The sequence below is a fragment of the Pristis pectinata genome, chromosome 9, assembly GCF_009764475.1.
Source record: "Pristis pectinata isolate sPriPec2 chromosome 9, sPriPec2.1.pri, whole genome shotgun sequence".
In the NCBI taxonomy this organism is placed as follows: Eukaryota; Metazoa; Chordata; class Chondrichthyes; order Rhinopristiformes; family Pristidae; genus Pristis; species Pristis pectinata.
The window spans coordinates 13,335,544-13,358,123 of NC_067413.1; the positions used below are offsets into that span (position 1 = coordinate 13,335,544).

Below are 22,580 nucleotides of genomic sequence, written 5' to 3' on the forward strand. Positions count from 1 at the left end.
GTCACACCAAAATTAAAGAAACTCTCAGTAATAACATACGATAAGTTGTGTACACTTTCTCTGTACCTTTTTCTTCATTAGTCAAGTATACCACTTAAGCACCTTTGAATGTAATTTAAAATGGTACATAAAGTTCAGCAAAGAATGCCTGGAACATTCCATATTACATTGATTTGGAATCAATGCACCTGGATGAAATGAATTTGGATATTAATGATTATATTCCTTTCCAGTAACCTTGATGAACTTTTAGCATGGGAACTGAGTTTCAGGAAGCCCAGTATGCTAAGGTCATAATTGACAGCTATAATCATGCAAAAACCTCCTAATAACAGAAAGATTTACGGTCAGTGAACATTTTCTGAAGCAAGAAACATGATCAATATTACTATGCAGATCCAGTAAAGAATGGAGTTTATTACATTGCAATCAACTTAAAGACAGAACTACAACAAAAAAGGCACAGAAAATAGTAGAAAAGACAAAGTAATTGTAGAATTAAAGCAAATCAGATTCAAAAATTGAATACTAAAAAGAGAATTTGTTGCTTTGTATAGTAAATAATTTAATAATCAGCTGAGAGATAGAGGCTAAAAGAACTTAATTTCCACAAAGTTAAGCTGGGATTCCACAAGGCAGGGAGGAAATGTGTTCCATGTAAAATTTGAAAATACAATCCAGCATTTCCACCCTCCACCATCTCCCCTGAAAAAAGATAATAAGAACCCATGGACTAGAAAGAACTTGTGCTTGGAATCAAGCCTGACTGAGGAAGAATCAATATTATAAGAGATCAAGGGGCAACAAAAGATCTGGATGTACATATTCAGGAAAAAGCAAATTACCCCACCCCTCCAACCGTTATGTAAGACACAGATGAAAGTGTTACTGATTACACAGGGAACCTGTTCTTTACTCCCCAATTATCACAAGCTTTCAGTATTAATAAGGTAAACTGGGTAGGCCAAAATTATATTACCTGTTCAAATTTCATTTTATTTTGCATACTCAGCAGAATGTAAATGATGGTGAATGGACTTGATCCATAGTCTTATTTTTGTCAGTCACTGACTAAGTTACCTAGAATAATGCCTATATCCAAATAATGTGTGAAATATTTAGGTGGCAGAAGCTAGGCTGGAAGTATTTTTAAATTTCAAACCTTTTTCAGATGTTTGTGCAAATCTCTGTATCCTAGCCGTTTCTGAAGGGTTATTCAAATCAGACCTATATTTTGTAAGCTTTTATTTTTATTGAGCTGCCGGCCTGCCCCTTTAAGATGATGGCAGTACATGAAACAGGATATCCCTCCCACATTGCAGTCATTTGATCTCAAGGATCAATAATGTACGAAAATGAAAGCTCACATAAGGAATAAAAACTCACAGTTATCTTCAAGAAGCATATACTAACTGGAATAAACCACAGAGTCTTGACAAAAATGCTCACTAGATAAAACATTGGTTAAGTTCTTGCTATTGAAACTGCTGATTCATGATGAGTGTGGGTTCCATAGCCCAAACTTTAAGATATGACATAGTACTTTTCATTAGTAAATTAGAACAAGGAACTTTAACTGGCAATTCAATTCCAAACCACAGCAACTGCTGCTCAAGGACAGTATGTCTGTGAGAGAATCAGCAGTTTCACAAGGGAAGAGAACTGGAGAGAGAGTCAATAAAGCAAATATGAATGATTCTATTTACACAGACACACATACTCAACACTTATATGCAAGATACCATGCAGAATATCTAATTTAGCAAGCTTACTGTTTTATAAAGAAAAACTTGATTCATTTTTAGTTTAACTCCCGTTTGAAAGTATTTGTACATTTTCATAGGATATCATGTTTGCTTATTTAAAACAAAATAGCTTGCATTATTTTGACTATACCATCTGAGCTAAGAAAATTTAAACACATTAAAAAATTTGATCCTTAAGAACCCAGAATTATTGCACAAGTTGACAAGAAAAAAATTATGGTTGGTATGACCTGGACTGTTATCTCTCGCAGTCATCTGCATCACTAGAGCCATCTGTTGACGTTCCGACAGTGGATACCCAATAAGTATGCCACCAAGTGTGGCCTTGCAAACAGGAACAGACTTTTTGTTTCCAGGCTCCTTTTTCATTTTCTTTTTCTCAGGACCTTCCTTTTCTGAAATTTAAAAATAGCAAGTTATGTTACATGCCAAAAATCTCATACTCAAGGCTTATTTGACAGCATTAATTTATGAATGCACAATCTAAAAAAATACAATGGATGAAAAGCACTCATAACAATTTTTAAAAAATCACAAGTCCCAAACAGTTACCATCATTTCAAATTTATCACTCAATTACATACAACCTTGGTCAGACCATTCCACTTTGGAATTCAGCTTTTATAGCACCTCACAGAATTTATACTGATGGGGAGGGATGCACTACAGATCCTCCTAGAATAATACCAGGGTGCACAAGATTAACATGATGACAAGTTCCATGAATCTGTATTATATTCATGTAGGAGACAGCGAGAGAGACCGACAAGAGAGCGAGAGAGAACTCTCTGTACATCAATGCTGTTAAGGGCCCTGCCATTAACTGTATACTTTCCCCTTACATTTCACCTCCTAAACTGCAACATCTCACACTTGCTCAGATTAAACTCCATCTGCCATTTCTCCACCTATATCTGCAGCTGATCAAAATCCTGCTGTATTCTTTGACAACCTTCTTCACTATTCACAACTCCATGAATGTTTCTGACATCGGCAAACTTACCAATCCACCCCTCTACATTTTCATCAACTCATTTATGTATATGACAAACAACAGGAGGTCCCAGCATTGATCCCTGTGGAACACCACTGGTCATAGATCTCAGTCAGAATAATGGCTCTTCACCACTTTCCTCTGTCTTCTATAACCAAACCAATTTTGAATCCAATCTACCAATTGATCATGGATACCATGCATCTTAATCTTCTGGATCAGCCTACCATGAGGGACCACGTCAAACGCTAACATCCAGTGTACCTTCATCAGTCATCTGTCACCTCCTCAAAAAAAACCCAATTAAGTTTGTAAGGCATGACCTGTCCCGCACAAAGCCACATCAACATTCCCTAATAGGTCCATATTTTTCCAAAAGTAAGTAAATCCTACAGCTGAGAATCCTCTCCAATAGCTTCCCTACCACAGATGTGAGGCTCACCAGCCTTTAGTTTCCTGGACTATCCCCCAAGGAATAACATTGACTACTCTCTAGTGCTCTGACACCTTGCCTGTGGCTAAAGAGGATACAAAGATCTTTGTCAAGGCCCCAGGATAGATCCCACCAGGCCTTGGGAACATATCCACCTTAATGTTCTTCAATAGACCCAACACCTCCTCCTTCTCAATCTCAATATGCCCTATATCAATAGCATAGCATAGCATTTCTTACAAGACAACTAGTCCATTCTAGGCATCAGTATAGCAAATCTTCTCTGAACAGTCACCAACTTATTTGCATCATTTCTTAAATAAGGGGATCAGGATTGAACATTGTATTCCCAGGTTCTATTCTGATCTCTGGTGCTTTCTGTATGGAATATGGGCATTTCCCTGTGGCTACATTGGTTTCTGCTGGGTGCTCTGGTTTCCTCCCACATCCCAAAACATGTTGGTTGGTAGGTTGACTGGTCCCTAGTGTAGGCAGCTAATGGCAGAATCAGGGGAATGTTAACAGGCATGAGAGAGAGAACTAGTTGCAGGGAAACAAGTGGGGGAGTGGGATTGACAGGATTGCTCCAAAAGCCAGCATTGATTTGGTCTAAATAGCTTCCTTATACGCCATAGGGAAATACGAAGTACATTCCACTTGCAAGATTTTTGCCAATTCACTTCACCAATGTCTTTTTGTAGCCTCTTATGCTCCCTTCACAGCTTACCATCTTTGCCTCATCAACATATTTAGCAACTATACCTTTGATGCTTTCTTCCAAGACACCCTGCTATTGGTCCATGTTGTACATCACTTGTTACATCTTGCCATCCAGAGAAAGACTCATTTATGCCTGGAGGTAGACACCTACCCCAGTTAGCCAACCAATGTCAAACCATCCCAATATATTACAACCTAGACCATGCGCTTTTGTTTTCTGGAGTAACCTTCGATGTGGAATCTTATCAAATGTCTTCAGGAGAGCCAACTACAGTACCTCCACTGGCTCCCTTTTATCCACAGTGCATCCTCAAAGAACTCCAATAATTTAGTGAAATAATTTCCCTTTCACAAAATCACGATGGTTTTGCCTGATTATTTTGATTTTTTTTTTAAATGGACTGCTATACCATCTTTCGTAACAGCCTCTAATGTTTTCCCTATGACAGAAATTAAACTAAATCACCTGCAGTCTCTTGCTGTCTGTCTCACTCCTTTTATGAATGATGGAGTTACATTTGTTATTTTCCAATCTAAAGAAACCATACCCGAACCTTTGGAAAATTAAAATCACTGCACCACATCTGCCACACTTCTTTTAACACTGTGGAATGAAATCCAAAAATGCATTGCATTTACCTGCTTGGCTTACTCCACCTGCACCTCCAAAATCTACGGCTTCTACCAATAAGACAGACAAGGGCCTCAAAGTCACATACTATCCCGAGGTAAATATATTATCATTCCTCCTTCATCACTTCATCAAAATCTTGGAATTCTCTATACTGTGGGAGTACCTTCATCAGAACAACTACAGCATTTTAACAAGTTGGCTCACCATCACCTTCTCAAGGGGTGCATTAAGGATATGCAATAAACACTGGCCTTGCCAGCAACACCTGGGGAAAAAAAAGTACCCCTGCATTGCTCCAAAAAAAAGAGCATTGCTTATAAAATGACATCATCCTATATAGTCCTGATGCAGGAGTTACATTGATTTGCAAAGATGACTCACCACAGATTTCTAAGTGGCATCAAACAACCTGGAAATGATCGTTATGAGGCTTCATACGTGGAAAGATTGCACACCACTGAATAGAAAGTGTTACACAAATAAATTACCAAGGAAATAGGCCTCACTGAACTAATTATTCAAAATATACATGTTAGATTACTTGTAGTACGTTATTCTGTACAAGCTCTCTGTATCATAAGACACAATTTGGATCATAATTACTCTTTTGAATTTTAGACCTGCAAGAGGATGTTTTATAGTCTTTACAATCTTTCATCTGAGCTGCAGAATCAAGACTGCTAATGTTCATCATCAACTCACATAATTCTTCACACTTTCTTGGAATGCCAATTAATTACTTTAAATAATAATTAAAGATGAAATTACAGAACTGAACACGAGCATAAAAGGTACTGATTTTTAAAACATTGCTTTTATATTTTTGTTTGGAACGGTGGTGTTCTGAATCAGCTCCACCAACAGAATTTCTAGTACGTTGTGTTTCATCCATATCTAGCATGTAACAATGACATGCAACCCACTGTGCATCCTTGGATCTTCCATGTTAATGTAAGTAGCCTCCCAAGAAAGCAGAATAATTTCATGCCTGTGGATGACAATGTAGAAGCAGGCCTTCAAGATATGCAAGGCCTGTTTCCGGTCCAACTTAAAATGAATATAACTGACAAAATTCCAGCCAGTGGAGTGATCAGCTTCTATAGAGGGACCTTACGTTATAAAAAAATTCCTGACAGTGGTTCCCCCCTCCCCCCCAGTCCCTCAACAACTCCACCCACCTGTCCTGATGCCTGTTCTGCAAGCAGCCAATTACAATCCCAACATTCCCTAGCAACTGATCTCAGTTTTGAACTTGTCCATGCTCCCAGCAGTCAACTGTGAACCTGATCACTCATTCAGTAGCACCATATTTCTCCCATGCCCCTCCACCCCAATCCTAAATGTTCTGAGTAACCTTTGAGGTCACAATGCTCCACTAATAGCCCAAGCGTATGTCCCAGTTCCCTGCCCACATCATCATTCAATTATTATTCTCTATTTTTTTCCACAAACATACAATGGCTCAAGTCTCATGCACTAAAGAATTTTGCAGCAGTGTGTCCTCAGAAAGAAGAGTTCATTGGCTCATTGCACAATACATGTTTAATGTGCTTTTTCCAGGCCAACAATATTTGGGCTAATGGCTCAAAGCCTTTTTATTATGCTATTTCAGCAAAATATTTGCAAACATTTTCTTTTTCAGAACGGTTAGCATTAGTTACTTCGAAGAGCATCCATTATATATTACACAAGAAAATAGGAGCAGATGTAGGTCATCAGGCTCTTCAAGCCTGCCCCACCATTCAATGTGATCATGGCTGATCAATGCTCTGTGTCAGTTCCCCGTAACACTCAATTCCTCGATCTTTCAAATATATATCAATCTCCATATTAAATATATCTAATGATATATTTCCCACCCCCCCCCCACCACCCATCCCGCTCCCACCCAGGAACTTTCCACTGCCCCCACCTGCAACACCTGCCCCTACACCACCTCCATCTAGGGACCCAAACAGTCCTTTCAGGTGAGACAGAGATTCACCTGCACTTCCCTTAATATCATCTACTGCATTCGGTGCTCCAAGTGTGGCCTCCTCTACATTGGTGAGACTAAACACAGACTAGGTGACCATTTCACAGAACACCTGCACTCTGTCTGTAACCGTGACTTGCATCTTCCCATTGCCAGTTACTTCAACTCCCCCTCCCACACCATCACTGATATGTCAGTCCTTGGCCTCCTCCACTGCCAGGAGAATCCCAAGCGCAAACTGGAAGAACAGCACCTTTTTTTCCATCTTGGAACCTTGCAGCCTAACAGCAGGAATATTGAATTCTCCCACTTTAGGTAATCCCCACCCCACCTTCCCCACAAACCCCTGCGCCCCCCCCATGCTTGTTCTTTTCCCTTTCCTAGCCTCTTTTTTTTCCTCCCTCTTCTTACCTTTTACCCATCCCCCCAGTGGATCTGCCCTCCCCTCCTCCCCCACACCTGCCTATCCTTGTCTCTTAACTGCATCTACCTATCACCACCTTGTGCCCACCCCACCACCTCCACCTCTTTTGTCAACCTATCACTGCTCTGCTTTTCCCTCCTATATATTGGGCTTCCCCTTTTCCTATCTTCAGTCCTGAAGAAGGGTCCTGACCCGAAACATTGACCGCCTGCTTTTCTCTACGGATACTGCCTGGCCTGCTGAGTTCCTCCAGCATTATAATGTTTTATATCTAATGATCTGGCCTCCACCACCCTCAAGGGCAGAGAATGAGAGACTCACTGCCCTAAGAAATTTCTGTGTGCATTATGTCACAATCAGGAAACTACCCTGGAATTTTTGAAATAAATTTTCCTGACATTGGAGAATGAATTCTGTTCCTCCCTTTAAAGTTTGCACCGAGTTAGAAATAGCATGACAATCTGTAAATGTCTATAAATTATACGACTTAAGTGCAACTTGTAGGCTTTACAGTTTAAAAAAAATAGGGTAACTTGTCTTGAGCATAAAGCACGAGGTTAAGCAGCAGAGAGGGAGTAGGATTTGGAGTGTTAAAACACTGCCCAGCTTGCCTGTGCCAATTCATTCACAGGCATTAGAGAGATGGTTTTCAGGTTATCAAAGGGGTTTTTGGTCATGGCAACATTTCCACATAAGTACCATGACCTGAACAAATATGCACAAGCATACACACACACACACACACACACAGACAGACCAAGTAATGCAAGAATGTCATTGGTGAACAATTAATAAAGCATTTTCTCTTTCAGACCAAAGTCATGAAGGATTGCAGGTTGACTCAGTAGATAGAAAGGGTGGGGGGAGGGAAAGATTCTATCATAGTTTCACCAGATTGGAGAAGTTTCCTCATGGGAACCAGGACAACCCAGACCCACGCTACAGCATGCATTGTTTGTCCTTTACTCATTTCCCTACCCCTAATTGAATTAATTGTTTCTACAGATACATGTAAATAGAACAAAGTACTATTCACACAGCCTTGCCATGGAATTCTTTTGTTATTTATCATTACAGGTTCCTCAGAACCACTCCCACAACTATGACCATACTCCAATTACAAAGAAGTGAAGGATAAGTGTGAAGATTGAGGACGAAGAACACACTACATTATTAGACTCAACATTTCTAAACAACACAATAGCAAAAGCCACTAGAGAAGACATAAGAAACTGCAGGGTCTCCACCCAAAACATCAACCATCCCTCTATCTGCACAGATGGTGCCTGACCTGATGAGTTCCTCCAGCAGTTTGTGGTGTATGAGGAAAGATACTAGACATTCAAGTGACAGGCAAAGAAAGGCTAACATGCTGACTTGCAGAAGGGGGAAAAGTCCACACAACAGCGTTGCCTTATTCAGATAAGGACAAGAAAAGGGAAGTGCTCACGAGAAGGTTGGTGTAGATGATCGCCAAGACATCTGGCATGTTGAATTCTTGTAAAAATTGTGTATACTTTAATTTATGTTTTTCTTGTGAATGCTGCTTGTATGATACCATGCGCCTGTGATGCTGCTGCAAGCAAGTATTTCATTGCACCTGTAAGCACATGACAATAAGCTCGACTTTGCCTTTGTTATCCTGTCTGCCTGACCACACACAAAATGGTCAGCAACACAAGGGAGATAATTTTCAACCTCTCAGGAGAGATTATATCGTATGGCACAGCTATCCGTTCCACTGAAGTAACACAAATTCTGTGCCAGGGTCAAGCTAATAGGCCTCACTTCAGCTTCCATGGAAGTTGAGCTGAAGGTTACTCAAGGTCTTCATGCCTCTGGAGTTTCATGCCAACCCCAATTGAGATTGGCTAACTCTAACACAGGAGAAAATTGCTGTTGTGGGAAAACAGAGATACCATTCTTGAGTGGGCTGCGGTTCTCTGGGAACAGAGAGGGGCCCCACATGAGATCTTCCCTCTTCTCCTGAAACAAAGAGATAGTACTGATGGACAGAGTGCTGGATAATGATTCCTGAAAGATCACAAAGCCCTCAGAGAGCAGGCAACTCTTATGTGAGATAGAGTCACTGACTTAGATATGGATCTGGAAGCTGTGCACTATTGTCACAGCAGAACTACATTCCACTGACTGCCCGGTTCCAAGAGAGCCACTGGCATTAGCGTGCATACAAGTGCCATCTTTCATCAAGATGTCAGCATTTCTCGTCCCACCCCTCCCCCTGACCAGCATTCAGGCAATGTGTTCACTTTTAATCCCCAGGCAGTTATTCCAGACTGCAGCCACTCATGACAGTATACAGTAGTCAAGCTTTCTAGAAAGAGCTGGTAATGAGCATATATCTTGGAAATTTCTCATATTCGAAAGAGAAAGGCTATGGCCTTTCAGTAGCTACAGTTTATGCACTTCATCATAGTGGTAGGCTCTCCAAGCCAAGCTGAAGACACTCAAGGGAAAAGTATATTTCTCATAATTGATCATAAAACATAAAACAGTAACAGGCCCTTCAGCCCAAGGTGCTGTGCTGAATGAATTAAGCTAATGACACCTAATTAAATTAATCCCTTCTGCCTGCACACAGTCCATATCCGTCTATTCTCTGAATTTCCATGTGCCTAAGAGCCTCTTAAATACCAATAGTATCTGCCTCCAACACCACCCCTCGCATTGCATTCCAGGCACCCACCACCCTCTGTACAAAAAACTTGCCCTGCACATCTCCTTTGAACTTTACCCTTCTCACCTTAAATGCATGCCCTCTAATAGTTGACATTTCGACTCTGGAAAAAAGATACCAGCTTTCTACTCTATGCCTTTCATAATTTTATAAACTTCTATCAGGTTCCCTCTCAGCCTCCACTGCTCCAGAAAAAACAACCCTAGTTTGTCCAACGTCCTTGTAGCACACGCCCTCTAATCCAGACAGTGTCATGGTAAACCTGTTGTGCACCCTCTCCAAAGCCTCCACATCCTTCCTATAATGGAGCGACCAGAATTGAATGCAGTACCCCAGATGCAGCCTAACCACAGTTTTATAAAGCTGCAACCTAACTTCTTGACTCTTGAACTCAATGCCTTGACTAATAAAGGCAAACGCACTATATGCCTTCTTCACCACCCTATCAACTTGTGCAGCCACTTTCAGGGAGCAATGGACTTGGACCCCAAGATACCTCTGTACATCAATGCTGTTGAAGTTCCTGCCATTGACTGTGTACTTTCCCTTTACATTTGATACCCCAAAGTGCAACACCTCACACTTGTCCAGATTAAACTCCAGCTGCCATTTCTCCACCCATATCTGCAACTGATCTATATCCTGCTGTATCCTTTGGCAATCTTCTACATAATCCACAGTGCCACCAATCTTTGTACCATCTGCAAACTTACTAACCCACCCATCCATGTTTTCATCCAAGTCGTTTATATATATCACAAACAGCAGAGGTCCCAGAACACCATGGTAATTAAAATATTTTTCTTTAGTCTTTATGCCACCAAGAGTCCACTTTAACCAGCCTCTGCAGGCTACCGAGATATAAACTACTGCCTTTTGCAATGTTGCTACTCACTGTTACCGTAATCCCTCATTCAAATGTTTAAGGTCAAGGAAAGTCTACAGAACATGAAGGATCCTCTGAACTCATTGATAGACAGCATCTAATGGACTGTCCCATACTTGCTCATAAATAGGCCTCTATAATACTGTTGAAAGGAGTGAAATGCAGGAATTATTACTGAAATAAGGATGTAGTATGTCTTTGCCCCATGATGCATGACCTATTACAATCTGAATAGATGATTGGTTAATGGAATTTACACTGGGTCTGAAATATGGATGAGCAATTAAATGAATAGTAGTTTATTCAGAGATGGTCACGGAAGTTTTTAAAGATGAAGCTGAAGGAAATGGAAACTCAGTTCTATGAATGATGCAGTCAAAACAACAGGCAGAGAGTTAATTCTACTGTGGGTTGAGACACTATCATGCTGTTTTCCCAGTAAGAGGCACATCCTGTGCATATTGCTTCAATGACATTTCTAACCTTATGATACCCAAAATCTAGCATCAGATGATTCACTGTTACAGCTTTAGTTTCACCACAATCTCATCTACCAAACTCGCTAAAACGATTGTGCTGTGACACACAAATCATGGTAATGTCTATATATTAGTGGCACTGTGCACAAGGATACTAAATGTTGAAATAGAGGCTTGCTGAACATAATGCTTCTCTCCGATCGACTAGTATGGAGCTCAATAGATCAGAGTGGCACTTAGAAGTGATCGCAACAAAACAAATGGCTCAGAACAGAGAGGAATTGTTTTGTGTAGTTCTTTGACAACTTGGTGTTTCAACTAATTGGTTTAAAAACTGTATTCAGTGCAGAGGCTGGACATTTAACTGGATTAACAGTGGCTCATTATGTGAATAGCTGGTATTAAAAAAACTTGCAATGACAAGTTCTCACAGCACTGTCATCTACCAGAGAAGGCGCTGATTATTTAGTACAATTGATTGGAATGCTGAAGGATACATGATGCCAACAACTTGAACCTATAAGGTATTATTTCTTGCTTGTTGAATGGTCCTAACCACAGGCACTATGGGTGAGTGATAATGTGGCCTTGTAATAATTTGTTTGCAAAGCACCTTTGAAGCAAGACACATCTTCTTGCTTTTACTTTTTAGGAGTTGGTTTTGTATCAAGAGCACAATAATACAATGACTGAAACCTTCACATTAGATATGCACAGTTTTCTGCAATGTTCTGCACCATTTGTCCCCTTACAATGACCATTGGAATTTAAAGGAATAGGAGCTATGGTCCCTTGTCCATTGAGAATAAATGGCTGCAGATTTTTGCATGGATAAATACAAGAGGTAACTCATAATTCTTAAGTGTTAAAGCTGTTGAAATTAGACTCTTGGACTAATTAATTAATGAGGATGCTGGAGGGGTTATATTTTTCCATAACTCAGTCTCTCTAGCACAGCTGATTTGCCTATCTTCCCTAATCATTATCAAGCAACAACTGTGTCTCGTGCAATCAATCATTTGAAGCGATGTTCTCATTTTTCCCCCCCTCTAATTAGGTCAGAAGTGCCATTGGATCTACAGGTTTGAACAAGAGCTTTTCTTGGCACTCTATGCAGTACACAATTAAAGCAGGTTATCTGAGCAATATGGGATTGGCCACAGGATTCTTCTGACTGAAGCACACATAATTGACCAAGGTAAATGAACGTCAAACACAAAATATCAACAGTGTATACAAACACACTTTACATTTGGAGAAAGAAGAGAATGTCCATAAAAGTTAACAGGATTTACCTGAGTACGTCCTGTAAGGTGGTATTAATCGTTCTCCCCAGGTTTCACTTGAGTGTCCTGGATCTGAATCTAAAGAGTAAGAAAAATTTAACTATTTAACATTTCTAACATACCCTTTACAAAGAAATTCTCCACTTAAATAATAATCTAATTACAAATAGGAACTTCCATCTTGGTGGCAATCTATTTAAAAACAGCATTTTCAACATCTTAAGAGAATTTTTGTGAGCTTTCAATGGAGAGAGTGCATACATTTAAACAGATTTCAATTACCAAATCCCACATAACAGAGCAAAACTACTTGAAAATTTGGCTAGGAACTTCTGGCAACATTGAATAATGAACAGAAGTGTTTTTTTTAAAATGTTGAAAGGAAAGCTCTGAAAACTTCAACCTACAGAGCTGAAGAAATGGAAAATAACTTGCAGTATTTTTCACGAGCTTAGAAGTCTCTCTTTGCCAAGGTCAAATTACATTGTTTAAAAACGTGCACTCCTATGATGTCTATTTTTAATCCCTGCAGACCAACATTTTAGAAACCAAAGTTTCCAGTCATGTGATTCTGGTAAGTGGAATGACCAAACAAATATCAAATTCAGATCACGTGACTCAAAACTAAATTACAAGGGACTTTCCATATTTATAGCATTTGTAAAGCTGAACTAGAAAATGTATATTTAGACCTAAAAGAAATGTAGAGCACTAATATAACACCATGCAACATTTGTGTTATACTGGGAGAAATAACAGATGCTGATGCAAATTAATTGTAACTATTTTCTCAGTGGTTTACTACAGCATGAAAATGAACTCAAGTTTTCTTAACGAAGCTCTGGAAAATTCTGAGTCTTTGACCAGCTCTACAGGGGAGAAAGGTGGGGGTGTGGGCGTGGTGGGAAGGAACACTGGATTTATTGCTGCTTGCACTTACGTGCAATGGCCCAAGTATGTCAAATGCAGAAACATTGCATTGCATTTTAAATAAAAACAGAAAATGCTAAATAAACTCAGCAGGTCAGGCAGCATCTGGGGGAAAGAAAAAGAGTTAACATTTCATATTCCAGGTCTAAAGGGTTCCATGAAGGTCCAGACCTGAAACATTAACTGTTTCTCTTTCCCCAGATGTTACCTGAACTGCTGAGGTTGACCAGCATTTTCTGAGGGAGAATTGCTTTGCCATATAAGAAATGAATATGGATAAAGGAAGAGAGACATGAGAATGGAATGGTATTGTTGAAGAAGTCAAAGACTACAGTTGAAAAAAACATTTAGTTTTGCACACAAATTTATAAGCAGTTTTCATATTGTGTTGGGGTTAGAGATCTGACTAGATGGAATAAAATATGGAGCTCTGAGGAAGATACATATATATTTAAAAGGAAGTAGCATACTCAACACTTGAGGGAAAATTGGGGATGGGTGCCAGTTTGTTAAGGGTGAGGGTTCAATGGCTGGCATTTTTTGAGAAGAGTTTCAACAGCTGATGTGAATGAGAACAGTACAGGAGAAGGAAGCATTAAATAATACCTGGTAACATGGGAAGTCAGAAGGGTAGTAGTTTAATAATATGGAATACAGCAAAAGCTGTATTTTGTTAAAAAAAAGTGTGCTCAGAAAGGATAGATGAGGAGATAGCAAAACATGAGAAATGTAAATTCTGTGCTGGGGAAAGAGAGAGAAACTGCTGAGGTAGATAATGAATGGTTTCAAACTTGATGACAAAATATCCACATATGCCTTGGATTTGTTGAAGGGGAGGAATGTCAGGATATAGTTTACAACAGTGAAAAGAAGTCAGGGTTGTCTACAATCCAGACGGATCCTGGAATAATGAGCAGTTTTGGCCATGAGAGGGGACCTGACAGCACTTTGTGGTCTTGCCAGATCTGACAGTGAATAGTTCTTATAAAAGGGTAGCCTTCAAACTAATTATGCTATCCAATACTGCACTTTAATTTACTTAGTTCTGTTTCAATGCTCCACATCCCTTTGCTTCCCCACTTAGTTTCAAGTAATAGTAATTAAAAACTATGCAGAGAATTTAGGACAGAGGTTGAGTAATTGCAGTTGTCATTATTCCCAGACAAAACATGATGATCATTGTGTGCTTTCTATTAGCAGACCACCTGGGTAACTTTATGGGACTTAATTTTCTTTTCAAAGTTCTGGATAAATGCCTTCTAATTCACCAAGTATATTATTATTGCTGAATAGACTAAAAAGCAGTTCTGAAACCTCAAAAGGTTCCAGTAAATTAAGCCTCTAGCTCCCACATTATCTAAAAACTTAAATTATGGCTGTTGCATCAGCATTAATATCAGATTAGTTATCTACAATTTTTGATGAATTGTTTCTTCTTGGCTTATTAGGATAATTATCAATATTCTCCAGCATTTGGGCTCAGCATTTGTAATATGGTCCTGCTAAATATATAACTACAGCTGTACCTATTGGCATATTAAAGTTAAAGGAAAATATCCTAAGGTCAAAGTACATTGTTTACCTCCAGAGAACAGATTTATAGCATGGTTCAAATTGCTGGTCAATCAAGAAGAATAAACATGGTTTTATGAAAGGGAAAGCATTTTTGACAAATTTGATAGAGGATGTATCAAACAGGCTGAATAACAGGGAAACAGTACATGTAGTGTGAAAGACATGATGCTGGAGGAACTCAGCAGGCCAGGCAGCATCCGCGGAGAAAAGCAGGCGGTCAACATTTCAGGTCAGGACCCTTCTTCAGGACTGAAGATAGGAAAAGAGGGAAGCCCAATATATAGGAGGGAAAAACAAAGCAGTGATAGGTGGACAAAAGAGGTGAGGCAGGGTGGTCACAAGGTGGTGATAGGTAGATGCAGGTAAGAGATAGTGATAAGTAGTAGTGGGGGAGGTGGGGAGACTAGATCCACTGGGGCATGGGTCAAAAGGTAAGGAGAGAAAAAAAATGGGGGTAGAAAAAGAGATTATTTTTATATATACACACACACACACACACACACACACACACACACACACACTGCACAAAATAATTATGGTGCACAGAAATGGTGATAGTATGTTGGCAGGGATGGGGGAAGAAGCAAACTAACAGAAAAGTCATGAGAAATGGTCACTTAATGACTGGCAATCAGTAATAAGCAAGCTGTGGCAAGGATTAGTACTGAGGCTTCAAGTATTTATAATCTATTCTGATGAAGGGGCTGAGTACATTGTACTCAGATTTACTGATGCTAAAAAAAAGGTGGACAATAAAGTTAAGAAGATATTACATAAAGATACTGAGAGCTAAATGTCTGTTTTAAAAGTTGGCAGATGGAGTATCCATTTGAAAGAATGAAAAGGCAAATTATTATTTAGAGAGTGAGACAAAAAAAATTATGCAATACGAAAGGGTTTTGGGGTCCAATTACATGAAATGTAGTTAGCATGAAGGTACTGCGAGAAATTAAGGCAGCTAATGGGATATTCACTTTTATTAGAAGGAGAACTGGAGTACAAAATTTGGGAATTGAATTTAGGAGCCGGGAGGTATTGTTGCAGGGATATAGGTCCCTGGTCAGACCCCACTTGGAGTACTGTGCTCAGTTCTGGTCCCCTCACTACAGGAAAGATGTGGAAGCCATAGAGAGGGTGCAGAGGAGATTTACAAGGACGCTGCTTGGAATGCGGAGCATGCCTTATGAAAGCAGGTTGAGGGAACTCGGCCTTTTCTACTTGGAGAGACAGAGGATGAGGGGGGACCTGATAGAGGTGTATAAGATGATGAGAGGTATTGACAGGGTAGATAGTCAGAGGCTTTTCCCCAGGGCTGAATTGGTGGCCACAAGAGGACATAGGTTTAAGGTGCTGGGGAGTAGATATAGAGGAGATGTCAGGGGTAAGTTTTTTTTTTACTCAGAGAGTGGTGAGTGCGTGGAATGGGCTGCCGGAGATGGTGGTGGAGGCTGATATGATAGGGTCTTTCAAGAGACTGTTAGATAGGTATATGGAGCTGAGTAAAATAGAGGGCTATGGGTAAGCCTAGTAATTTCTAGGGTAGGGACATGTTCGGCACAGCTTTGTGGGCCAAAAGGCCTGAATTGTGCTGCAATTGTTCTATGTTCTAAAAATTAGGGAAGCTTTGATGCAACTTCATAGGGTGCTGCTGAGACCACACATGAAGTTCTGTGTATGAACTTGATCCCTCCATTTAAGGAGGGACATGCTTGTATTGGAGGCAGTGCAGAGAAGGTTCACTAGGTTCATTCCTGAGATGAAGTGGTTGATAGATAAGTGATGCAGATTGGCTTGTATGCACAGGAGTTTATAAGAATGAGAGGTAACATCATTGAAACTTTAGAAAGGGTTTGCAAGGGAGGATGCCAAAAGGAGGTTCCTTTAGTGTGGGCATCTGGAACTAGAGTCCATAGATTCAGAATAAAGGGGTGAACATTTAAGAGAGATGACGAGAAAGTTCTTCTGCAGGGTGTTGTGACAGTTTGGAATTCTCTACCCCAGACAGTTGGAGAGGAAGTCGGTGAATATGTTCAAGATGGAGAGCATCCTATCCACTGAAGTGCAAGGGAAACAACGGTCAAAGAAAAAGGAAAAAGGACAGCTCAGGGTGGAAGTAGAAAAGTATGGATTTCTTGTACAATTATTTTAAACTTATTTTATGTAGTTATTTCTAGTAATGTCTTTATATTTCAATTTAATACTTTATATTTTTATGGAGACACAAGAGACTTTGATGCTGGAAGATTGCTTGCAATCTTCCAGCATCACTCCACCTGACCTCTTCATACTGGCCATGCCCCCTCTACTCTTTCAGTCCAGATGAAGGATCTTGACCCAAAATGTTGACTGAGCCTTTCCCTCCACATATGCTGCCTGATTCACTGGGTTCCTCCAGCAGCTCATTTTTTGCTTTTGTAATTTTATTATCAGAACATGATTGACTGACTTTAACCAAGTGTGAAGAATCACCATGTTCAGAATACTGTGTTATCTCAGCCACTTATAAGTAACGCTATGGAAACCTTTTACTAACGTACATCCGCTTTGTTCTCTGTTTAAATGGTCACACCCAAGTTACAGGAATGTCACCTTCTGAGATTAGGGCCAACAATCAAGAATTTCTGGTACATTCTGAGAAAAGTCAGTATGGCTTTCAGATTGTTATAAAAACAAATCCTTTTATCCCATGCCCTTTTAAACTGCATTGCATAGCTTATATGTCAGGAGTGTTTGTATGCATTAGAGTAGCAGGTTTCTAAAATATCAGTAATTTTATTTTAATTTGTTGCATTGTATTTCTAAGCAAGACCAGTTATTTGCACAGCAGGCTACTTCTGGTGGTTTGGAAAATTCACACTGTACTAAGTTTTAAACTCAATAGACTGTATTCTTAAATTGCAATCCAGAAGTTCACCAGCGGTCATCCAATTACACAGATAGACTCTTAGCTGCACCCAAGATGTTCCAATGCAGTAACAACATTCGACAAAGTGTAAAGTTTTCCAGATGGGGAAAGTGTTGCATCAATACTCATTCACTCTCTCCACCAATAACGACTTAGTTGGCCGAAGGATCTGTTCCTGTCTTGTATTCTTCTATGTTCTATGTCTGTGCCGTGCATGATGCCAGATTAAACTAATCACTTCTGCCTGAAAATGATCCATATCCTTCCATTCTCTGCATATTCATGTGCCTATCTAAAAGCCTCTTAGACGCTACTATCGTATCTTCTTCAACCAGTCACCCTTGGGAGTGTGTTCCAGGCACCTACCAGTCTGTATAAAAAAAAAACTTGCCCCACACGTCTCCCTTAAACTTTCCCCCCTCACCTTAAAGATACGTCCTCCAGTATTTGACATTTCCACCCTAGGGAAAAAAGACTCTGACTGATCACAAGACCACAAAACAAGGGAGCAGAAGTAGGCCATTTGGCCCATCGAGTCTGCTCCAAGGAAAAGGGAAAAAAGAAAAAAAATGAGAAATTGGGGGGGGGGGGCAAAAACAAAACACACTATTCTAACCCCAATTTCTGGCCTTATCCCCATATCCCTTGATACCCCGACTATTTAGATATCTATCTATCTCTTCCTTAAACGCCTCCAATGATCTGGCCTCCACTGCTGTACCTGGCAAGGAATTCCACATATTCACCACCCTCTGGCTAAAGAAATTTCTCCTCATCTCTGTTTTAAACCTGTACCCTCTAATTCTAAGATTGTGCCCTCTGGTCCTGGACTCACCCACCAAGGGAAACAGCCTAGCCGCATCTACTCTGTCCAGTCCTTTCAACATTTTAAATGTCTCTATGAGGTCCCCTCTCATTCTTCTGTACTCCAGTGAGTACAGTCCAAGAGCCGACAAACGCTCATCATACGTAAGCCCTTTCATTCCGGGAATCATCCTCGTAAATCTCCTCTGAACCCTCTCCAACATTAGCACATCCTTCCTAAGATATGGGGCCCAAAACTGTGCACAGTATTCCAAATGAGGCCTCAATAGTGCGCCGTAGAGCCTCATCAACACTTCCTTACTTTTATACACTATACCTCTCAAAATGAATGCCAACATAGCATTCACTTTCTTTACCACTGATCCTGCACGAGTACCCCCAAGTCCCTTTGTACTTCTGTACTTTGAATTTTCTCTCCTTCTAGATAATAATCTGCCCGCTTATTTCTGTTTCCAAAGTGTACAACTGCACATTTCTCAACATTGAATCTCATCTGCCATTTCCTTGCCCATTCTCCTAAACTATCTAGGTCTTTCTGCAACATTCCTGTCTCCCCAATACTCCCTACGCCTCCACCTATCTTGGTGTCATCCGCAAACTTAGCCACAAAACCATTTACTCCATCATCCAAATCGTTAATGTACAAGGTAAAAAGAAGCTGAACCAACACCGACCCCTGCGGAACACCACTAGTAACCGGTAGCCAACCAGAACGAGATCCTTTTATTCCCACCCTTTGCTTCCTGCCAACCAGCCAATGCTCCACCCATTCTGTTATACTACCTGTAATTCCATGACCTCTCATCTTATTAATCAGTCTCTTACGCGGCACCTTGTCGAAGGCCTTTTGAAAGTCTAAATACACAACATCTACCGCCTCTCCCTTATCCACCCTACCTGTGATTTCTTCAAAAAACTCCAATAGGTTGGTCAGGCAGGATCTTCCCTTCACAAAACCATGTTGGCTAGGACCTATCTTGCCTTGCACGTCTAGGTATTCCATAACCCCATCCTTGAGGATCGATTCCAATAACTTTTCCACCACTGACGTCAGACTAATAGGTCTGTAATTTCCTTTATGCTGCCTCCCACCTTTCTTATGCAGCGGAACTACATTTGCCACCCTCGTCCTCCGGAACCATGCCAGAATCTATTGATTCCTGGAAAATTATCACCAATGCCTCCGCTATCTCTGAAGCCACCTCCTTCAGAACCCGGGGATGCACCTCATCCGGTCTGGGAGACTTATCAGTCTTTAGCCCATTTAGTTTTCCTAGCACCTTCTCTCTAGTAATCTTAACTGAACTCAGTTCCATTTCGTGAGACCCCTGACTAACTGGTATATTGCTGATGTCCTCCACAGTGAAGACCGATGCAAAATATTCATTTAGTTCTTCTGCCATCTCTTTATCATCCATTATAATCTCTCCTGTGCCGTTATCAATTGGTCCTATATCAACCCGTATTTGTCTTTTACTCCTTATATATTTAAAAAAAATCTTAGTATCCTTTCGAATGTTATCCGCCAACTTCCTTTCATAATTCATCTTTTCTTTCCTAACCACCTTTTTAGTTTCTTTCTGCAGGTTTTTAAAAGTTTCCCAGTCTTCTGTTTTCCCACTAATTTTTGCTTCCTTGTATGCCCTCCCTTTTGCTTTTACTTTAGCCTTCACCTCTCTCATTATCCACATTTGTGCCTTTTTTCCATTCAAAACCTTCTTTCTTCTTGAAATACATCTATCCTGCATTTTCCTTATTTCCTGTAGAAATTCCTTCCATTTCTGCTCCACCGTCCCTCCAGCTAGCTTACTCTTCCAATCAATTTGGGCCAACTCCTCTTTCATACCACTGTAATTTCCTTTGTTCCACTGATATATCGATACACCAGTTATCAGCTTCTCCTTCTCAAATTTGAAACTGAACTCAATCATATTGTGATCACTAGTTCCCAATGGTTCCTTTACCTTTAGTTCCCTAATCACCTCTGGTTCATTACACAGCACCCAATCCAAAACAGACGATCCCCTGGTGGAGTCATCAACAAGTTGCTCCAAAAAACCGTCCCATAGACATTCCACAAACTCACTCTCCTGAGTTCTACTGCCTTGCTGGATTTCCCAGTCCATCTTCATGTTAAAATCCCCCATAATTATCTTCACATTGTCACTCTGGCACGCTTTTTCTATTTCAAACTGCAACTTATTGTCCACTTCCTGACTGCTATTAGGGGGCCTATATATAACTGCTACTATTGTCCTTTTACCCTTGCTATTTCTTAGCTCCACCCATTAGGATTCCACCTCTTCTGACCCAATGTCCTTCCTTTCTATTGATTTTATATCACTACTAACCATCATGGCCACACCTCCCCCTCTGCCTACCCGCCTATCCTTCCTATACACTGTGTACCCCTGGACATTCAATTCCCAATCACATCCGTCATAAAGCCATGACTCGGTGATTGCCACAATGTCGTATTTATTAACCTGTAGTTGTGCCACTAGGTCATCTACTTTATTCCTAATGCTACGTGCATTTAAATATAGTACATTTAGTCCAGTATCTGCTATTGATTTTGTTGTACTTCTATTGTTCAGCAAACTATCCTGACTTTTCACCTGCCTGTCCTTCTTACCATCCTCACTACACACTATCTTAGACATGTTTCTATATACCTCATTCTCTATCCTAACATCCTGATTTGTTGTACTTCTATTGTCTACCCTATCTATGCCTCTCAATTTTATAAACTTCTATCAGGTCTCTCCTCAGCTTCCGATGCTCCAGAGAAAACAATCCAAGTTTATCCAACTCCTCAAGAGCTAATACCCTCTAATCCAGACAGCAGCCTGGTAAACCTCTTTTGCAGCCTCTCCAAATCATTCAGAACTGCACACAATATTCCAAATGCGGCCTAACCAAGGTTTTATATAGCTGCAACATGCCTTCCTGACTTGTACTCAATGCCCTGACTGATGAAGGCAAGCAGGCCATACGTCTTCTTTTTACCATCCTATCTACTTGTGCTGCCACTTCCAGGGAGCTATGGACTTGGACCCCGAGATCCCCCTCATTTGCTGAAGCTTAGTGGGAAATTCAGACATCATTACAGTCTGCTGACAGAAAAGAGAACCAAATTGTACCGGAGATGAGAGAAATGCTGCTCTTGACATCATGAGAGCATTTGCTTATGTGTGGTACCATTAAAACTGAAATCAATGGGAATCAGAAGGATAACTCTCCAGTTGCTGGAATCATACCCAGCTCAATGAAAGTTAGCAATGGTTGTTCAAGGGCAATCAATGCAGATCAATATTGTTGCAGTAACTCCTCAAAGTCCAACCACCTATAGCTGCTTCATCAATGACCTAAAGGGCAAAATCTACCACTAATTGTAGTATCCTGTTCAACAGGAAACTATTTAAGTAACGAAAATCAAAAAAACTGCAAACACTGGAAACTCGAAATAAACAGCAAAAACTCAGCAGTTCAGGATGTATATGTGAGAAGAGAAAAGGAGTTAATGTTTCAGGTCAAGGACTCTTCCTCATCTGTTTTTAATTCATGTAGTGAAGCAAATCCAGTCTTCATGCACTAAAGCTTGACAACATTCAGACTTGGGATGCTAAGTGCCAAATAACAGTTACCTTATACCAGCCAGGCAAAGGCCATCTCCCATAAGAATATCACCACCTCACCACATTCATCAGCGTAAGCGTTGCAACATTCCCTACTATCAACATCTTGTAGAGGGCTGCACCATTGACCAGCTCAAGATCATGTTGGAAACTGGACCTTTTGCAGTAAGCGACTTACCTCTTCACTCCTGATTTGTTCCTTGCCTTTCCATCATCAGCTCGGATCAAATCAGGAGTGTAATGGTATACTCTCTCCTCATGTCAATGACTGCAGCAACAATAATACTTAGAAGCTGAACACCATCCAGGACAAGGTAACCTGTTTAACGGCATCCCATCCACTATCTTAAACATTGGGTCTCCACACAGACCACAGGAGATTAAGATGCTGGCTCATCAACATGACTTTCAA

General features: G+C 40.4%; 1 protein-coding gene across 3 annotated transcripts in view; it reads right to left on the reverse strand.

The window, feature by feature from the left end:
- ankrd12 (ankyrin repeat domain 12) overlaps positions 1-22,580 on the reverse strand; it is a 150,719-nt gene that overhangs the window by 25,707 nt on the left and 102,432 nt on the right. For 2 of the 3 annotated variants that reach the window (XM_052022995.1, XM_052022996.1), the window contains exons 4-5: positions 12,305-12,373; positions 1,997-2,161 (exon numbers count right to left, since the gene is read on the reverse strand). In XM_052022995.1, the coding sequence (XP_051878955.1) occupies positions 1,997-2,161; positions 12,305-12,373 (234 nt within the window). The remainder of the gene's footprint in view (positions 1-1,996; positions 2,162-12,304; positions 12,374-22,580) is intronic. The other variant, XM_052022997.1, reaches the window with a different exon arrangement.